Raw genomic sequence first — 22013 nt, forward strand, 5'->3', positions numbered from 1 at the left:
CAATAAGTCCGCTGCATCATCACCGCGTATTGCAGGATCAGCCACGGAACTATCGCCCCTTGCCACTGACATGAAATGAAAGCGTAAACCACGGGTGACACAGTACAATATCAGTAGATAAAATACCTGACCAAGAACCCCCTGTGCAGTGAGACAGCACAAACAGAGGATTCAAGAGGTATATGGTGACTGAAAATCACAGAGAAAAATACAAAATACTGTAAGTATATCCTGTGAACTACCTATATCAAACAAAAACCCTGACGCACTTAGCCCCCCTCAGGGTACAGAATATAGGGATAGCAGTATGAGTGAGATACACGGAGTAGATATCACACAGCAGCTATATGCACACACACAGTCACATGTACAATGCAGAAATTATGACAAACAATAAAACTGCACTGGACTAGTAATACTAAGTAACATCAAGTAAAGCTATATAGGCTTATAGATATACTGTATCAATGCACAGTAAAGACTGGATGTATATCACAGGGTACTTGCACTAAATAACCCTGCAGTAATGCACTGTTTCTTAACTAACACTGTCTAAAGACATGTAGAATACTTAAGTGTCCTGTAAATGCACAGCGCTGATGATGCAGGCGGCTTTATAGAGGAGACATTGCCCATGTAGTCCCAGAATCAGCTCAGCATGTAGTGATGGCAGTGCCGTAACTAGGCATTTTAGCGCTGTGTGCAAGAAATGGCATTGGCGCCCTCCCCCCATGCAAGATAGGGGCAGGCGCGTCAAAAATATATAGGGGCGTGGCCACAAAATAATACCAATTCATACTACGGTGCACAGTAGTCTCCATTATTCAAATTACGCTGCACAGTAGCGCCACTACACCAGGTAGAGCCCCTTTTTACACATTACGGCAGACAGCGTCCCCTTTTTACACATTACGGCAGACAGCGTCCCCCTTTTTACACATTATGGCAGCCAGTTCCCCTTTTTACACATTATGGCAGACAGCGTCCCCTTATTACACATTACAGCTGACAGCGTCCCCCTTTTTACACATTACGGCAGACAGCATCCCCTTTTCACACATTACGGCAGACAGCGTCCCCTTTTTACAAATTACGGCAGACAGCGTGCCCCTTTTTACACATTATGGCAGACAGCGTCCCCTTTTTACAAATTACGGCAGACAGTGTCCCCTTTTTACACATTACGGCAGCAGAGTCTCACGAGAGAGAGAGAGAGAGAGAGAGAGAGTGTGTGAGTGTGTGTGTGTGTTGTTTACCTGTTGGGGCGATGCGGCAGCAGACACTGATTTCCAGCCGCTCACAGTCCCTCTCTAGTGCCGTCGCGGCGGATCTCACTGGCGGCATCTCCTGGCTGAAAGAGCACAGTTCAGAGGCGGCGGCGGGGCTCACGGGAGCCATCAGTAGAGACCGCTCCATCTCATATAATGGAGCAGGCGGCTGAAGGATGCAGGCGGCGGCGGGGCTCACAGGCGGCATTACCGCGAACAACGGGATCTGTGTAACACGAACTGGCGCGCTCACCGTCCCTCACAGATGCGGCTACTGGAGATAGGCGCCCGCGCACAGCCTAAATGACACTTCTCCATCGCTAACAGGGCCGTACGTAGGGGTGTGATGCCGGATGGTGCGCCTTCACTGTACTTGCGCTATGGGCAAGGCACCATCAGCACACACCTAGTTACGGCACTGAGTGATGGCACCAAACGCTGACAGGGAATGAGGGAGATAGAGAGATGCAGCTCTAGGATGGGAACATTTCAGTAAATGGCGCCTGGGGCATGGGAAGGGGCTATAGGCCAGAGCCTTATCCCCTTGCTGGACTTCACCACCGGGTACTGCGGGCCTTGTAAAACGGATTAATAATGTAATCTGACCTGTGCCCTTGCCCTGGTGGTCTAGTGGGGTCCTTGTACTACCACAGTGTCCACGCCAGCGCGCACGGCCCATGTCCCAAAGGCCGTGCCGGATCGCGGTTTGCAGCGGGTCCCGCCTGGGGGACCCTCTTACCTCCTCCCTTGGTGCGGCCACACGATCCCAGAGAGCAGCGGCAGGTGTGTGTGTGCTAGGCAGCGCCGGAGCCCTCAGCTGTAAGTACCCAGCAACCAAGGCACGGGAGTATACAGCGTCGCCAAGGGAGGTGATGGAGCTGCAGCATGAGATGTCAGAATGACATCTAGCACCGTGAGTGCCTATGCTGCAGCCCTTGAAGTCTTCTATTTCTTCTTATAAAAGCTCTTTTCAGGGCTGCAGGAGCAGCCTTCGTGTTAGTGACCTGCCTGCAGGGCATCAACTTACAAACTGAGCTCCATTGCACGGAGGTGGGGTTATAGAGGAGGTGGCGCTGTGCATGCTGGGAACAGTCAAAACTTTTAGCCTGTTGGTGCCTCGGATTAAGATCAGACTCTACACCCCAATGTTATCCCTGTGGAACCCCAGTGTACCCCGCTGCAGAAATTAAGAATTACACAGGTGAGGTGTACTATGTTGGTGATGGTACAGTACAGGTGAGGAAGTACAGTATTGGTGAGGAGTACTAATAATGTTGGTGCTGGTACAGTACAGGTGAGGAGTACTAATAATGTTGGTGCTTGTACAGTACAGATGAGGAGTACTATTAATGTTGGTAGTGGTACAGTACAGGTGAAGAGCACTAATAATGTTTATGGTAGTACAGTACAGATGAGGAGTACTAATAAGGTGGTGGTACAGTACAGTTGAGCAGTACTGATAATGTTGGTGCTGGTACAGTACAGTTGACGAGTACTGATAATGCTGCTGGCAGAACGGAGGAGTACTAATAATGTCGGTACTGGTACAGTACAGGTGAGGAGTACTAATAATGTTGGTGGTGGAACAATACGGGTCAGGAGTACTAATAATGTTGTTGGTGGAACAGTACTAGTGAGTAGTACTAATAATGGTGGTGGTGGAACAATACAGGGGAGGAGTATTAATAACGGGGGTGGTGGTGGTACAGTACAGGTGAGGAGTACTATTAATGTTGGTAGTGGTACAGTACAGGTGAAGAGTACTAATAATGTTTATGGTAGTACAGTACAGATGAGGAGTACTAATAAGGTGCTGGTATAGTACAGTTGACGAGTACTGATAATGCTGCTGGTAGAACGGAGGAGTACTAATAATGTCGGTACTGGTACAGTACAGGTGAGGAGTACTAATAATGTTGGTGGTGGAACAATACGGGTCAGGAGTACTAATAATGTTGTTGTGGAACAGTACTAGTGAGGAGTACTAATAATGGTGGTGGTGGAACAATACAGGGGAGGAGTATTAATAACGGCGGTGGTGGTGGAGGTACAGTACAGGTGAGGAGTACTAATAATGGTGGTGGTGGTACAGTGCAGGTGAGGAGTACTAATAATGGTAGTGGTGATGCAGTACAAGTGAGGAGTACCATTAATGGTGGTGGTGATACAGTACAGGTGAGGAGTACCAATAATGGTGGTGGTGGTACAGTGCAGGTGAGGAGTACTAATAATGGTGGTGGTGATACAGTACAGGTGAGGAGTACCAATAATGGTGGTGCATCAGGGGTGGAGATGAGTAGCATTGTGTAATAATTACAGGAAAATATATGATGACCGTGTTCTATTATTCTTTCCTATTTTTATATATTCTTCAGATTTATGGTATCACCTGTTTTACTATTAAAGCACTATTTTAAATTTATTTGTAACATATTTACTTCCATTGGAATTTAATAACATTTTTTTTTCCAGAGATTTTAATAAAATATATGTGCAATCAATCTAAAATTACCCTGATGATTTGTGTTGTAGTGGTGATGATGAAATATGCTATTATTTTACTCATTTACATGTGTTATTATTACTAATTAATATACATTTACCATTTAGGAAGCAGTCTGAGAGCAGTAAAATAGGAGTTGGAGTTTTGGCATACCGACACCACAGCCATGCAGGTATATGTGTGGGCGAAGCCTTAGGACAGAAAGTGTCCGCTGTCTTTGATATGCAAATGAGCATGTGTGTAATCCAGCGCACTGCTGTTTGGTGTTGTTAACCCCTGTGCATCAGTCAGCCCCCACAAAACTGCAAGAACTCAATGACACTATGTAAATAGGAATGTGTATTTTGCTACTACAATACTATACAGTACATGCCTTTCTTGAAATCACTCTGACTCTGTCTCTGTCTTTTGGGCATGTTCTATTACTGAGAAATGTTGGTATGCATTTCATAGAATACACCAAGGATGTATAGGCAGCTGGGCAAAACGGGTGTACTACGTTTTACCGATGACCGGGATCCCGGCGACCAGCATACCGGCACCAGGATCCCAACCGTCGGAATGCCGGCAGTGGGGTGAGCGCAAAAGAGCCTGTTGCGGGCTCGCTGCGCTCCCCACACGGCGGGCACAGTGGCGCGCTATTTATTTTCCCTTCAGGGGTGTTGTGGACACCCCAAGAGGGAGAATAGTTGTCGGCATGCTTCCCGGACAAAACATATCCCTGTTTAAAACTTAAAATTGCTTAGCAACCTAGCATGAAGCTAATTAAATAGTAATATAAAATTATTGAGTATATTAAATACATTATCACTTCTTGGCAGGCCGCATGGCTGAAATACTAAAGTATAATATGACAACAATATTTAATAATAAGAATTTACTTACCGATAATTCTATTTCTCGGAGTCCGTAGTGGATGCTGGGGTTCCTGAAAGGACCATGGGGAATAGCGGCTCCGCAGGAGACAGGGCACAAAAGTAAAGCTTTTACAGGTCAGGTGGTGTGTACTGGCTCCTCCCCCTATGACCCTCCTCCAGACTCCAGTTAGGTACTGTGCCCGGACGAGCGTACACAATAAGGGAGGATTTTGAATCCCGGGTAAGACTCATACCAGCCACACCAATCACACCGTACAACTTGTGATCTAAACCCAGTTAACAGTATGATAACAGAGGAGCCTCTGAAAGATGGCTTCCTAAACAATAACCCGAATTAGTTAACAATAACTATGTACAAGTATTGCAGATAATCCGCACTTGGGATGGGCGCCCAGCATCCACTACGGACTCCGAGAAATAGAATTATCGGTAAGTAAATTCTTATTTTCTCTATCGTCCTAAGTGGATGCTGGGGTTCCTGAAAGGACCATGGGGATTATACCAAAGCTCCCAAACGGGCGGGAGAGTGCGGATGACTCTGCAGCACCGAATGAGAGAACTCCAGGTCCTCCTTTGCCAGGGTATCAAATTTGTAAAAATTTACAAACGTGTTCTCCCCTGACCACGTAGCTGCTCGGCAGAGTTGTAATGCCGAGACCCCTCGGGCAGCCGCCCAAGATGAGCCCACCTTCCTTGCGGAATGGGCCTTAACAGATTTAGGCTGTGGCAGGCCTGCCACAGAATGTACAAGTTGAATTTTGTTACAAATCCAACGAGCAATCGACTGCTTAGAAGCAGGTGCACCCAACTTGTTGGGTGCATACAGTATAAACAGCGAGTCAGATTTTCTGACTCCAGCCGTCCTTTAAATGTATATTTTTAAGGCTCTGACAACGTCCAACAACTTGGAGTCCTTCAAGTCGTCTGTAGCCGCAGGCACTACAATAGGCTGGTTCAGGTGAAACGCTGATACCACCTTAGGGAGAAAATGCGGACGCGTCCGCAGCTCTGCCCTATGTCGAATGGAAAATTAAATAAGGGCTTTTATAAAACAAAGCCGCCAGTTCAGATACTCTCCCGGCCGAAGCCAGGGCCAGTAACATAGTCACTTTCCATGTGAGATATTTCAAATCCACATTCTTTAGTGGTTCAAACCAATTGGATTTGAGGAAATCTAAAACTACATTTAGATCCCACGGTGCCACCTTAGGCACCACAGGAGGCTGTATATGTAGTACTCCTTAGATAAAAATCTGGACCTCAGGGACTGAGGCCAATTCTTTTTGGAAGAATATTGATAGGGCCGAAATTTGAACCTTAATAGATCCCAATTTGAGACCCATAGACAATCCTGATTGCAGGAAATGTAGGAAAACGACCCAGTTGAAATTCCTCCATCGGAGCACTCCGCTGCTCGCACCACGCAACATATTTTCGCCAAATACGGCGATAATGCTTCGCGGTGACTTCCTTCCTTGCCTTTATCAAGGTAGGAATGACTTCTTCTGGAATGCCTTTTCCTTTTATGATCTGGCATTCAAACGCCATGCCGTCAAACGCAGCCGCGGTAAGTCTTGAAAAAGACAAGGACCCTGCTGAAGCAGGTCCCTTCTCAGAAGTAGAGGCCACGGATCGTCCGTGACCATCTCTTGAAGTTCCGGGTACCAAGTCCTTCTTGGCCAATCCGTAGCCACTAGTCTTACTCCTCTTTGCCGTATAATCCTCAATACCTTTGGTATGAGAGGCAGAGGAGGAAACACATATACCGACTGGTACACCCAAGGTGTTACCAGCGCGTCCACAGCTATTGCCTGCGGATCTCTTGACCTGGCGCAATACCTGTCCAGTGTTTTGTTGAGGCGAGACGCCATCATGTCCACCATTGGTTTTACCCAACGGTTTAATAGCATGTGGAAAACTTCTGGATGAAGTCCCCACTCTCCCGGGTGAAGGTCGTGTCTGCTGAGGAAGTCTGCTTCCCAGTTGTCCACGCCCGGGATGAATACTGCTGACAGTGCTATCACGTGATTCTCCGCCCAGCGAAGGATCCTGGCAGCTTCTGCCATTGCCCTCCTGCTTCTTGTGCCGCCCTGTCTGTTTACATGGGCGACTGCCGTGATGTTGTCCGACTGGATCAACACCGGTCTTCCTTGAAGCAGAGGTTCCGCCTGGCTTAGAGCATTGTAGATTGCTCTTAGTTCCAGAATGCTTATGTGAAGAGACTTTTTCAGGCTCGACCACACTCCCTGGAAATTTCTTCCCTGTGTGACTGCTCCCCAGCCTCTCAGGCTGGCATCCGTGGTCACCAGGATCCAATCCTGCATGCCGAATCTGCGGCCCTCCAATAGATGAGCCTCCTGCAACCACCACAGAAGGGATACCCTTGTCCTCGGCGACAGGGTTATCCGCAGGTGCATCTGAAGATGCGACCCTGACCATTTGTCCAACAGATCCCTTTGCATGGAATCTGCCGAAAGGGATTGCTTCGTAAGAAGCTACCATTTTTTCCCAGGACTCTTGTGCATTGATGTACAGACACCTTTCCTGGTTTTAGGAGGTTCCTGACCAGGTCAGATAACTCCTTGGCTTTTTCTTCGGGAAGAAAAACCTTTTTCTGAACTGTGTCCAGAATCATCCCCAGGAACAGCAGACGAGTTGTCGGCATTAATTGGGATTTTGGAATATTCAGAATCCATCCGTGCTGCTTTAGCACCTCTTGAGATAGTGCTAAACCCATCTCTAGCTGTTCTCTGGACCTTGCCCTTATTAGGAGATCGTCCAAGTATGGGATAATTAATACGCCTTTTCTTCGAAGAAGAAATATTATCTCGGCCATTACCTTTGTAAAGACCCGAGGTGCCGTGGACAAACCAAACGGCAGCGTCTGAAACTGATAGTGACAGTTTTGTACAACGAACCTGAGGTACCCCTGGTGTGAGGGGTAATTGGAACGTGGAGATGCGCATCCTTGATGTCCAAGGATACCATAAAGTCCCCTTCTTCCAGGTTCGCTATCACTGCTCTGAGTGACTCCATCTTGAACTTGAACTTCTTTATGTACAGGTTCAAGGACTTCAGATTTAGAATAGGCCTTACCGAGCCATCCGGCTTCGGTACCACAAAAAGAGTGGAATAATACCCCTTCCCTTGTTGTAGAAGAGGTACCTTGACTATCACCTGCTGAGAATACAGCTTGTGAATGGCTTCCAAAACCGTCTCCCTTTCTGAGGGGGACGTTGGTAAAGCAGACTTCAGGAAACGGCGAGGTGGCTCTGTCTCTAATTTCAACCTGTACCCCTGAGATATTATCTGCAGGATCCAGGGATTTACCTGCGAGTGAGCCCACTGCGCGCTGTAATTCTTGAGACGACCGCCTACCGCCCCCGAGTCCGCTTGCGAAGCCCCAGCGTCATGCTGAGGCTTTTGTAGAAGCCGGGGAGGGCTTCGGTTCCTGGGAAGGAGCTGCCTGTTGCTGTCTCTTCCCTCGTCCTCTGCCTCGTGGCAGATATGAATAGCCCTTTGCTCTCTTATTTTTAAAGGAACGAAAGGGCTGCGGTTGAAAGGTCGGTGCCTTTTTCTGTTGGGGAGTGACTTGAGGTAGAAAGGTGGATTTCCCGGCCGTAGCCGTGGCCACCAAATCCGATAGACCGACCCCAAATAACTCCTCTACGCATCGCCTGTCCACTGTCGTGTCCATAAAGCTCTTCTGGCCGAAATGGACATAGCACTTACCCGTGATGCCAGTGTGCAGATATCTCTCTGTGCATCACGCATATAAAGAAATGCATCCTTTATTTGTTCTAACGACAGTAAAATATTGTCCCTGTCCAGGGTATCAATATTTTCGATCAGGGACTCTGACCAAACTACCCCAGCACTGCACATCCAGGCAGTCGCAATAGCTGGTCGTAGTATAACACCTGCATGTGTGTATATACCTTTTTGGATATTTTCCATCCTCCTATCTGATGGATCTTTAAGTGCGGCCGTCTCAGGAGAGGGTAACGCCACTTGTTTTGATAAGCGTGTTAGCGCTTTGTCCACCCTAGGAGGTGTTTCCCAGCGCTCCCTAACCTCTGGCGGGAAAGGGTATAAAGCCAATAACTTCTTTGAAATTAGCAGTTTTTTATCGGGGCACCCCACGCTTCATCACACACGTCATTTAATTCTTCTGATTCGGTAAAAACTACTGGTAGTTTTTTCACACCCCACATAATACCCTGTTTAGTGGTACCTGTAGTATCAGCTAAATGTAACATCTCCTTTATTGCCAAAATCATATAACGTGTGGCCCTACTGGAAAATACGGTTGATTCGTCACCTTCACCACCGGAATCAGTGCCTGTGTCTGGGTCTGTGTCGACCGACTGAGGCAAGGGGCGTTTTACAGCCCCTGACGGTGTTTGAGGCGCCTGGACAGGCACTAATTGAGTGTCCGGCCGCCTCATGTCGGCAAACGACTGCTTAAGCGAGTTGACGCTATCCCGTAATTCCACAAATAAAGGCATCCATTCTGGTGTCGACCCCCTAGGAGGTGACATCCTCATATTTGGCAATTGCTCCGCCTCCACACCAATAACGTCCTCATACATGTCGACACACACGTACCGACACACAGCAGACACACAGGGAATGCTCTATACGAAGACAGGACCCACTAGCCCTTTGGGGAGACAGAGGGAGAGTCTGCCAGCACACACCAAAAAGCGCTATATATGACAGGGATAGCCTTATGATTAAGTGCTCCCTTATAGCTGCTTTTATATTAATATATTGCCATTTATTTTGCCCCCCCTCTCTGTTATACCCTGTTTCTGTAGTGCAGTGCAGGGGAGAGACCTGGGAGCCTTCCTGACCAGCGGAGCTGTGACAGAAAATGGCGCCGTGTGCTGAGGAGATAGGCCCCGCCCCTTTTTCGGCTGGCTCGTCTCCCGCTATTTAGTACATTTAGGCAGGGGTAAATATCTCCATATAGCCTCTGGGGCTATATGTGAGGTATTTTTAGCCTTTTTAAAGGTTTTCATTTGCCTCCCAGGGCGCTCCCCTCCCAGCGCCCTGCACCCTCAGTGACTGCCGTGTGAAGTGTGCTGAGAGGAAAATGGCGCACAGCTGCAGTGCTGTGCGCTACCTTAAGAAGACTGCAGGAGTCTTCAGCCGCCGATTCTGGACCTCTTCTTGCTTCAGCATCTGTGAGGGGGCCGGCGGCGTGGCTCCGGTGACCATCCAGGCTGTACCTGTGATCGTCCCTCTGGAGCTTCATGTCCAGTAGCCAAGAAGCCAATCCATCCTGCACGCAGGTGAGTTCACTTCTTCTCCCCTCTGTCCCTCGTTGCAGTGATCCTGTTGCCAGCAGGAATCACTGTAAAATAAAAAACCTAAGCTAAACTCTCTAAGCAGCTCTTTATGAGAGCCACCTAGAATTGCACCCTTCTCGGCCGGGCACAAAAATCTAACTGGAGTCTGGAGGAGGGTCATAGGGGGAGGAGCCAGTACACACCACCTGACCTGTAAAAGCTTTACTTTTGTGCCCTGTCTCCTGCGGAGCCGCTATTCCCCATGGTCCTTTCAGGAACCCCAGCATCCACTTAGGACGATAGAGAAAATATGTGAAAAGCATGTAAATTGAAGTGAAATGTGGTATCAGGATAAATAAATTTACTAGAGTAACTGCCATCACTATGGGGGTGCGGAGCGCACCAGGTAACAAAGCTGCTCTGCTATTCTGCTGTTACCCCCTCGGATGGTGTCACCAGCAGCACCCTGTACTGGCAGTGGCTGTTGGCTGCTGAGCACTAGCCCCCCGGCATGACAGGAATGGCGGGGTGACATGCGGCCATGCTCCCAAAATGTCATGCACCAGGAGTCATAGCCTCAGGTCCCTTTTTCAGAGATCACAATGGCACTCTGGGTGACACCAACCCCACTGACGCCATTGTATTAAATTGAAAGTTATCTGGGATCTTACAGGTTTTATGCTGAAAACATAAGCCTTTACTTGGGGCAGGTATTATAGGTTAATGACCGTTTATCATTGGTTAGAATATAAAAGCTTTTATGTATTTTTTTTTTATAAAGTAAGTCATGTGAAAAATACATAGAAGAATATGGCTACTTTTGAAGCAATTAAAAATGATCGTTGACCTTGAGACAACCCTTCCCATCTTTGACCACCATTACTTTTGAGAGGGATGAGTTACATTTAAGCTGATAAACCTTTAAATAAGAGGTAAAGTCACTTTTAAGAAAGATAAAGTACATTTCAGTTCTAAACAAGTGGCTTTCATTAAATCCAAACTTTCAACATTTAGGGGCCTACACATTAAGGTGAACAGGCCCATTCCACATGCAAAAACAGTAGTTAAGTAACAGGGCCCATTCATTATTTGAGTACCGAGAGTGGATTTTGTTCATCCATCAAGCTCCAAAAGCTGAAAGATTCCATATCTGGATTGCAGGTGCTAGTGCAGTTTTCAGATGGCTTTAGCACTCACAGGCCTGCTCCTTCTTACTTGAAATAAAACTGGAGTAGAAAGAGGAATCCATTGGATCCCTTCGCTTCCTCCAGCCCTCTTTGGGACCGATTCTGATTTGTAAGGAATTGCACAGCTTCAGGGAAGCATCTGTGCAATTTCGTACAAATAAATTGCAAATGCAGCAGGAGGGGTCTGTAGGAGATAGACACATGCACATGCGCAGTCTTGTGCCTACGCAGAACCCCAAACATCGGATTTGCATGTAAACCATCAGGTTTGCTACAAATCTGAATCAGGTCCTGTGTTCAGTCATGCATCCGTTTACATTTTCACCACACGAAAGTGTCAGTGTTAGGAATCGCGGGGACAGCTTGTTTCAGAGCAGCAGTCCTTGAACCGAAGGAATACTGAATTGCTACGGGAAGGTTTATATTCGCCACTGCAACTTGCGTTATCTGTATGCATAATAAAGAGAGGGCCGACAAGGTTTAATAATGAATATGCCAATTAGACACATAAAATCATGATAACACCCCAGCTTCGGTCATCACACTAATCTATTCCACCTCAGGCGGTGGCGTGGACCACCACCCGAGTGGGGATTCCGGGTGTCAGTAAGTATTCCATCCGATGGCATTTCACCGGGTGAAGTCATGATAATTATTCAACTTTATTATTACCCCATTCTATTTATGTAGAACAAACATAATATGCAGGGCTTTACAGGGAATGTTTAATCATTTATTTACGACATGAGCACACATTTCTGGGTAAACAAATTAGTTCTGTCAGACCTCATTTAAAGTGCGAACTATTCTTTAAGTCATGTAGTAATTTGACATATGAATGCTACATATACAATTCATACATAATAACCGTACATGTAAAGTTTATTGGCCCATTACAAGAGGCAGCAAGAATGAGAATACTGAAGTATTGCCCGTATATAAGCATTACAGATGGACATAGTAGTGGCATATCATGCTACTGAAGGGCAAATGAGAACTGAGGGGCACATTATTGGCTATTACCACTGATGGGCACATTAGTGACATATCTTGCTGTTAAGGTTTCATTTAATGGCCATTACAGTTGATGGACCTATTATTAGGCATTAACATTGTTAGAAACACTATTGGGATTTATTTCTTATGATCAGAATAGTGAGCATTACTACTGATGGGCACATTAGTGTATATAAGGGGTTAATTATACAATAGGAAATAAACTGAACATGGTAGAAATGAACACTGGATATTAGAAAGGTAGACTTTTATGAGTAAACAGAAAAGCCTCTGAGGCAACGTTAGGCTTCCCAGAACCAGATGGCTTGGTGTTATGCCAAATATCAGAGATGTGTGAAACATAAACGATACACAAATTTTAGTTTTAGATACATGTGTTTTTTCCCATTACAGATAACATAATTGTTGTGCTGTACTGTGCCTGAGTTGTATAATATATGTGAATGATGCTTCGGAGGTATAGAAAACCCTGTTTATTGACACTTGGGATACAGCTAGATAGCATGGGTTCACTACGTCATGTTGCAACATAATGCATACATCTGTTATGTTTATTAAAGGAATTGCTCAGCTTTCAATATTCAAAGGTGGGAATTCAATTGTGGGAGAAGGGTGTGAACTGCTGTTGCCACTGCATTTAAACGCCAGCTATAGACTGCATATCACACTCCTCGCACGCCCGGCCAAATCCCAAATTCTCACAAAAGTGCTCATTTATAGGGCTTCAAGCAGCTTTGTGAAAGTCTCTGCTGCCATAGCTGTGGATGTTGCATTGTAAGCATCTATAAGCCACACAAATCCATATCAATCTTATTCTCACACAATTTTTAATTTTTACTTAACTTCTTTACTTTTATATTTATACTAGGTGATGCCCTACGGGCGCTCTTCACACCGTCATAAGGGGCGACGCCCACTTAACCCTTGCACGCCCTTGTGGCATGCAATATTTGTATTATATGGAGTATTACCTCCAATCATAATTGTGTGAGTGGTTAAATATTGCACGGACAAAGGGCGTGCAATGGTTAAGAGGTCGTAGCCCCTTGCAACGGCGTGAACAGCGCACGCAGGGCATGATAAATCACCTAGTAGGTGCTGTGGTTGGGGGAGTGGCAGGTGCGGGGCAGGTGCAGATGGGGGAGGGGTCCGGGGGTGCTACGGATGGGGGAGAGGGTCCGGGGGTGCCGCGGGTGGGGGAGGGGCGGTTGCAGGGGTGCAGCGGGTGGGGCTGGTGCGGTGGGGGTGCGGGTAGGGGGAGTGGCGGGTGCATGGGTGACGCAGGTGGGGGAGTGGGTCTGGAGCCACCATGGATGGGGGAAGGAGCGGTTGCGGGGGTGTCGCGGGTGGGGCAGGGGCGGGTGTGCTGCGTTACATTAGCCATCTCGGAGCTTCCAGGCCGGCAGCCCAGGTGCTGTGTTGCGGAATCAGGGCCTCTGGGTGGCTGGGAGGCACTTCTGTGACATCACGCGCAGAGGAGGATCCGGGGCTCAGAGAGTATGTGGCGCAGGGAGGGCTCTGAAAGACTTCCGCTGCGCCGCTTTCATACACATCTATGCTGGTGGCCGCAGCAGCTTTTGTTCCACCTGCGCCGTGGTTATGGAGTGGGGATTGTTGATGCCGGAGGGGGCAGGAGGACTGGCAGCAGGACATGGGGGGTCATTCCGACCTGATCGCTAGCAGGCTACTTTTAGCACTGCTGCGATCAGGTAGTCGCTGCCTACAGGGGAGGGGGGAATCGCTGTGCAGGGCTGCAAATGCTTGTGCAGAGAGCTGCACAAACAAAAGTTTTTGCAGTCTCTGCACAGCTCAGGACTTACTCACCCGCTGCGATCATCCAGGACAGAGCTGACATCAGGATCCCTCCCTGGAAACGGCTGGGTGCGCCTGAGTTCGGACGGACACTCCCTGAAAACGGTCAGTTGACGCCTCCGGCTGGCCTCTTCTTGTCTATCTTCTTGCGTTTGCTGCTGCAAACGCTTTCTTCATTATTCTCGTCGCTGCCATCGCCAGGCAGTGACGCGCCTGTGCATTTCCACCAGCGTGCATGCGCAGGTCTGACCTGAAAAAGTGCAGCGTGCGAACGGGTCATAATGACCCCCATAAGACGCTGCAGTAAAAGGATTTTTTTTCCCCCTATAGAGACTTGCTGCAGATGCAGTGGCATACCCTCCAGCTCAGGGGTGGCCAACCAGTCAGAGACAAAGAGCCCAAAAAATTTGTTAGGTACGTCGAAGAGCCGACATCGAGCCGAAAGCGCGCATGCAAAAATGGGGTGTGGCCTTTTGCCTGCTAGGCCACGCCCCTGGTATAAAATACACTGAAAAAGCCAGATCCAACATAAAATACATTGAAAAAGCCACTTCCACATAAAATAATTGTAAAAGCCAGATTCACATAAAATATATTGAAAAAGCCGGATTCACATAATACACTTCAGCTCCCCCATGTGTCACTCCAGCCAGCACCCTCGTCACTCCAACCAATACCCTCCTGTCTCTTCAGCCAGGACCCTGCTGTGTCACTCCAGCCAGCTCCCCCATATGTCACTCCAACCAGCACCCTGCTGTGTCACTCCAGCCACCACCCTTCTGTCACTTCAGCCAGCACCCTGCTGTGTCACTCCAGCCAGCTCCCCCATATGTCACTCCAACCAGCACCCAGCTGTGTCACTCCAGCCACCACCCTTCTGTCACTTCAGCCAGCACCCTGCTGTGTCACTCCAGCCACCACCCTTCTGTCACTTCAGCCAGCACCCTGCTGTGTCACTCCAGCCAGATCCCCCATGTGTCACTGCAGCTTCCCCCAACTTGCTGGAGGGTGTCTCATTTCTAGTATCTGGCTCTCTCAGTTCTAAGTCCCCATAGTGCTGCGTGTCTTTCTGGAGTGCAGTGGTTACCGAATCTGTTGTGGTCATGCGACTTTGTGTTTAAGGAGCCACATTTGAAGAAAGTAAGAGCCGCATGTGGCTCAAGAGCCACTGGTTGGCCACCGCTGCTCCAGCTATACCTTTTTGGCAGGTGCAGTCCCTTTTTTTATGGTTCGTACCGATTTTTGGTTCTCCAAACACCCATTGAAAGTATAGGATAAGGGGCGTGGTCACGACACTTTGCCCATAGCCATGCCCCTTTTCAAATTTGTAGCGATTTTTAGGTGTAAAGTGTTGGAGGGTATGTTGCTGCAGATGCAGTGGGCCTATTTTGGGGTGTGGACCTGGAGCTGCAGCTCCATCAGCCCCATTGTTAATCCTGCTCTGGGAACACACAGCAGCTAAAGGGCAGACTCTGTGCCTGTGTGTATAACGCTGGGCGTGGCTAGTAGCTCTCGTTGGGTTAGCAGCAGGTCTATCGCAACCAGTCCACAGCTGATTGGGCGAGAAACGCCCTCGCACACAGGTTACAATCAATGGAAGGCCATTGATTGTAACCTGTGTGGGAGGGCGTTTCTCCCCCAATCAGCTGTGGACTGGTTGCGATAGACCTGCTGCTAACCCAATGAGAGCTCCTAGCCACGCCCAGCGTTATACACACAGGCACAGAGTCACAGATCTGGGCTATTATATAGGAGATTTTTATCTTAAATCATTTAATCAAAAACAGTTATAATTTTTTACATCACACACCAGAACTCATACCAATAGCACTCCTACCTGTTTTAATATGCAGGCTCAGCATCATCTGCTAGAGGCTGAGAGATAGTGCTGCTGGTGAGGTAACTTCTGTGCACCCCTGCACTGTGAGCCCTGTGTTTTCACTTCGTTAATGTCATCTCAGAACTGTCTGAATATAAGGCGTGATTTCTACTCATTACTGTGCTGCTTGTAGAGGGCATGGACTGTGTATGGGGTGGTATATGCTGCAAATCTGACTAATACTAGCCAATGCCTCCCTAGCCACTGACCTTACCGCACGTCACACCAAAATATTGTGCAATGCTTTCCAGATTTTGGAATCACTGACATTTTTCCCTGCACCAGTGGAGTTTGCACTCACTAACATAAACCTACCAATTGTATTTTTTGAACTGCATTTAGTGTTTCAGTAATACAGCAAAATGAATTGTGCTATAGGACTAAGAGACTAAGGGCCGAATTCAGACCTGATCACTCCTCTGCAAAAAGAGGTCTGCGATCAGTTAGCCACCGCCCATAGAGAGTGAAAACCCGCACCGTGCAAGTGTGCGAATGCATGTGTATGCTGTGCGAAAACTTCGCCAGGTAACGGACATCTGCAAATCCGTTTGTAACTCACTCACCATCGAATGATTTTTCCAGTCTGTGCATAAATTTTCGCACCATTCTTTCGCAGTTTGTCCTCACGTATGAGCATTGCGATCCACACACATGCGCAGTCATTCAATAATCGGCCGCTGTGCAATTTGCACAACAGCAATCAGATCTGAATTAGGCCCCAATTAAGCTTCATATGCATCTGATATGTGATCGCATTTCCTCGTCTTTCAGGGCAGTGTGTGTTTTGTTCATACGTTTGTAAATCCAGTCATCAGGACACAGAGACATGTGAGTTCACTACTGTGCTGTTTATTCCCTCCAACTCCAGACACACTGCACACTGGACCACCCACTTCCCAGCATCCCCCTGGTCCTAGGGACCATCACTGAAGATTCAGGCTTACACAGATTAGTAAGGGAGTGTCTCCAAATATTAAGCATTCTAATACACTAACATCACAGTGTGAACACGCAGGGCCCGCACTGTGTGTGCAGGGAGATGCGATTGCATCTCAGTAATACGAACGCCTTGCCTGATTGACAGGCAGAGGCATTCGAGGGGAGGTCGGGGTGGTGATGCGGCATTGCGAGGGCATGCATCGGAAACACGGACAGGTATGGGCAGGTTTATGGGGCAGCCATGTGACGTCACATGCGGTCGCTGTGATGGGGATATGGCGTCAGCCCGACTGCCTTCTCAGCCAGGCTGCGGAGGCAAGGGGGCTTCCGTTATTCAGCGATGCGATCGCAATTGTATTTGGATCACAAGGCTGGTCACTGTTAGCATGCTGGGTGGCCCGCAACATGCGAGTGATAGCAGCTGCAGTTTTGCTATATTAGCAAAACTGCAACTGAAGCTGAATGAGGGCCTAAGTTAGTAACTGTATCCACTGCCATATTTATATGTATGGCAAATTTATATGTATGGCTTACATATGTGGCATGAGCACACTGAGGTAAGACTCCTACATTTGTTTATTATGGCAGTCAATATTGGAGGGATTCCCTGGGGCGCTGGGCTTCCTGGACCTGCCGTGGCTGGACACCCTCGGGGCATCGCAATCTAACATTTATTTTAATACACTATGGCACGTATAGTTTGTTTTATATATGTGTAACATTTTCACACCATTCTTTTTCACTCTTCACATTATTCACACATGCAGCCGTAGCTGCTCCTACCTATCTAATTCTTTACTTGTATCACTCTTGTGGTGCCCTGGGGTTGTCTGGCTGGGTGGCTTTGGAGTGTCCTGCCCCCCAGACCTGAACCACTGTAGTTAGTGTTATGGACTTACCCAATGAGAGGCTACCTTGGTGCGGTGGGTAAGCTCATAGCCCTGGCCAGGATTATGCTAAATGCCTCTGGTTATTACAGGTTGAGCTAGTGTGAGATAGTGCACCTGCATCTTTTTCCCTCTGTATATTGTATTAAGTCTCAAGCAGAGTAGCACCTCATTACCAATACCTCTTTTCCACTACTAAGCACGGGTCGCAGCCGGGAGCCTGACACGGGTGCTACCCGGCTGCGGCCCGTGCTTAGCCCCCTTTCCCACTGCGCTCACCAACCGGGTTGGTGACGCTGCTAGTGACGCGGCAGGGGCGGCGCTGGGAGATCACATGATCTCCCAGCACCGCCCTTCCATACAGTGTAAACGGGAGCGGCGGCGCTCCGACGCAGCTTCCGTTTACACTACAACCCTAACCGGATCATTCCCGTGTCCTACCCGGGTAGGATTCACGGGACCCTTTTTCACTAGCAAAAAACAAGGGTAAATGGCTTCCGGCTCTGTCAGTGTGCGCTATGGGAGAGACGTCTTGAGGTCTCTCCCATAGTACCGAGTAGCACTAGTGCCGAGGAGCGCCTACGGTGTGCACAATACCTTTATTGCAAGGCGCCAGGGAGAGGGGGGGTGAGTTCCACCACTCTCTAGAACCACTTTAAGCACTGTGCGATGGTGACGCACCCGCCGGATCAAACCACAGCATGCTGCGGTTGAGCAGGATGACAGGATGACTGGATTTCAAGTAAAATACATGCATTTGAATGTATATGTTCATACAGTGCGGCTGTGCTGCACTGTGTTCTGTTTGAAATCCCGTTGTGGCTCTGGCCGGATCCTGTTCTGCGGCATCCGGCGAAAAGGCACACGTGTGAATCGTGTGTACAGGATGCGGGAGGGGTGCAGGGGACTACCCAAAAAAGTGAGTGTCTCTCACAGGATCCAGAACAGTAGGCAAGTATGCTATTAGCATTGAGCACAAAGACCCCAGCACTCTGTAGCATTTCCACATGTATAATGGGCTATTTTGGTGGTGATGATGATGAATAGGTACGTTAGTTTGACAATTGTTCCGAAATCAGTATGGTGAGCTATGAATACCAAGTACCTCACTGTAGTCACTTTGTCTTGTCTAATCTTTCCTGAATTGCACACAGTTATCTTATACCATAAATAAGTGATATCATGTAACCTGATTTAGATAATGATTTCATGATAGCCAAAAAGTACAGTACCTGTCCCATGTTTTCTTGTATTGAACATGCTAGGCCCCTTAGTTTGATGGTGAGCTATCATGGTGAGCTATGAATGGGTTCACTACGATATGCCGGCGGTCGGGCTCCCGGCGACCAGCATACCGGCGCCGGGAGCCCGACCGCCGGCTTACCGAAAGTGTGGTGAGCGCAAATGAGCCCCTTGCGGGCTCGCCGCGCCACGCTATTTTATTCTCCCTGCAGGGGGGTCATGGACCCCCACGAGGGAGAATAAGTGTCGGTATGCCGGCTGTCGGGACTGTGCGCCGGGATCCCGTCAGTCGGCATACTGAAGACCACCCCTATGAATACCCAGCATCTCACTGCATTCACATATAATTTGTCCGGTCTATTCCTCCCTAAACTGCACACAGTTATCTTATACAATAAATAATAACCTGAAACCTGATTTGTATAATGATTTTAAGATATTAAAAAAGCGCCTGCCCCATTTTCTTGTATTGAAAATGCTATAGGGGTTACTTGGATGTGAGGACTATTGGACCAAATGGCCATTTACACAGAAGATATTATGGGTCTCATGCAGAGATGAACGCAGGGCACATCGTGCCAGCATCTTTGGATTCCCCACCTCCAAACGGTGACAGACTGTGGCTTAGGGGGCATGTTTGTGACGATGCAGGCCCCCAATTGCACATGCACATAATGGGTCCTGTGCATGTACAGGCGCCCCACCATTGGAGATGTACGCACACCATCACAGGTGCCCCACCATCGGAGATGTACGCAAACCAGAATTAGAGGAACCACAGCAGCTTCTTGTCCAGTGGAATTTGTCCAATGAAGATACTGTACATAGGGTTGTGTTTGCACTATTTCATTTGATTTTATATTTGATTTCCTAGGTGATCTTATGTCCGATTTTGAAACAGACATCCAAAACCGAATACGAAACCACTTGTCAAAGTTGGCACACATTGAATTTGATTTTGAAATCGATTGCAAAATTGAATCTTAGTAAATTTTTGTTTTGGTGAATGAAAAAAAAATGTTGATTTGATTTGATTTCAGTTGATTTAAATCAAACGTAAAATTGAATACAAAATCAAACCTTAGTAAATATACCCTGACGTTTCTATTATAAAAAAAGGTTATATATAATTTAAAAGAAATCAGATTATGTTAAAAAAAAAAAAAAAATGTACAGCGTAGAAAATGAAAGTAATAAATTATTCTTACTGCTCTTTCATTTATCTCATTATTGTGCACTTTATTATTATTGGAAAATTCTTATTAAACAGAGAAAGAAAGAAAAAAGTACCAAATAAAAATGAATAACCGATGAATTACTCTGGTGTACATGTATTGTTTTCACACTTAAATTACCTTCTATTATTATGACCCCGAGGCAGGCGACTACTGCGGTCCCAGCAATCACAGTCAGAAACAAACCAATTGGAACAGCAGCCAATGCAATAAACACAAGGAGAGCTAAGGACATAAATGGACGTTCATCCAGGTACTGTCCAACAGGGGAGTTCATGAAAGCGACTACCTATAAAAGAAAGATAGGAGAATGAGGGCAAAATAAAATGGTTCACTTTTTCCCAATGTGTTCGACAACGGTTTTTTAACTCTAATCCCAAAACGTCATGTTTTTAGTCTTTTGGTCAGTGGAAACAAGTGAGATAATTACTGACTGAAGCAAAATAGTTCAATATTAAAAACATGACCTGTTGGGGGTACTTGAGGATTAGCGATGAAAACCCCTTAAGGGGGCTACACACGGAGAGATCTGTGCTTAAATTCTAAGTAATCTGACTAGACTGCTTAGAAGTTAGGCACGGATCTCTCCGTGTGTATCCCCTACAGCGACAGCTATGCGTGGCCCCGAGGGCAGTGGTGCTGAGAAAGGAGGGGAGAGGGTACAAATTACCCGGGCCCAGGTCTGATGGAGGGGCCCAGTGGGGGCCCCGGGCTTCCTCCCCCTTAACTGGCAGCAGCAGCTACAGCTCTTCCCCTAAGCCCAGCACACACTGCTTACTGCTGGGCTGGAGTGTGAGGCCATGGTGGCGCTTAAAATAACATTTTTAGGGTATTTTTTCAAAAGGTGCATGACCACGCCTACTGTGAATAGGCCATGGCCCCTGAAAAGTAGCTGGCCCAGACATACTATCTATCTATATACAGTATATACGTGTGTGTGTCTGTCTGTCTGTCTATCTCTATATATATCATGGCTGGCACTCTGTCCAAAATACTGCGTAATTTCCTGGGTGCCCTTAGTGGGATGACAGGTAGTATAAGCAGAAATACTGTGGCTCTCTCGGAACTTACTAATGTAACAATATACAGTATTCTGGTGATGACCACAAATGTGCAAGTCAACGTGTGTGTGTGTGTGTGTGTGTGTGTGTGTGTGTGTGTGTGTGTGTGTGTATGTGTATACAGTGATTGCACTTACACGCTATAGGGCATCTTTTATCCCAAAATTACAATGGAGGATCCATTTTCACAAAATGATGGTGTTCCAGGGAATGCGCTCTGCAACCAATGCAGCTTTTATGTGACTGTCCTACCATCCTAATAGTGAACATTTTTGTCCTAAATGCTGGGAGGTATGTTATGTTCCTGTGTGTGCATACCTCCCAACATGACCCTCTCCAGGAGGAACAGAATGCTCTGTTTCTGGACTTCCTTCTTACTGTATGATTGCCATCACCTGTAGTGAAACACCTTTCTTATCCCATTACCTGTTCAACACACAGGTGCCGGCAATCATAAATTAAGAGAAAAGTCCAGGAGCAGAGCATTTTGTCCCTCCTGGAGAGGGTCATGTTGGGAGGTATGTGAGTGGGGACATCTCGTGTGCTAGACATGCCCCTAGAGTGGTGCAGCCATGCAACTAACAGAGTGTGGCCACACCCCCTGCAGGGGGGCCCCCGGGAGGGTACTGTACCTGGGCCCAGGATTTCTCTTGGCAGCCCTGCCCGCGCGTTGCTATCGCCAGTGCTAGATCGGCCTGTATGCAGGCACAATCTAGCAGGTCGCTCATTTCACAGCTGGGTGAAATGAGCGCTCCCTCGCACAGCACACATCGCACTGTGTGCTGAGTGTTGAAGAGATGTGTGCTGAGCG

At 47.5% G+C, this 22013-nt stretch overlaps 1 protein-coding gene across 2 annotated transcripts in view; it reads right to left on the bottom strand.

Moving 5' to 3' along the window:
* Positions 1-22013, bottom strand: part of LDAF1 (lipid droplet assembly factor 1) — a 202104-nt gene that overhangs the window by 66633 nt on the left and 113458 nt on the right. For both annotated transcript variants that reach the window (XR_010182083.1, XM_063934422.1), the window contains exon 3: positions 20262-20430. Coding sequence is in view for 1 of the 2 variants with exons in the window: in XM_063934422.1 (XP_063790492.1) it covers positions 20262-20430 (169 nt within the window). In the remaining variant the exon portion in view is untranslated. The remainder of the gene's footprint in view (positions 1-20261; positions 20431-22013) is intronic.

The sequence above is a fragment of the Pseudophryne corroboree genome, chromosome 7 (assembly GCF_028390025.1).
Source record: "Pseudophryne corroboree isolate aPseCor3 chromosome 7, aPseCor3.hap2, whole genome shotgun sequence".
Taxonomy (NCBI): domain Eukaryota; kingdom Metazoa; phylum Chordata; class Amphibia; order Anura; family Myobatrachidae; genus Pseudophryne; species Pseudophryne corroboree.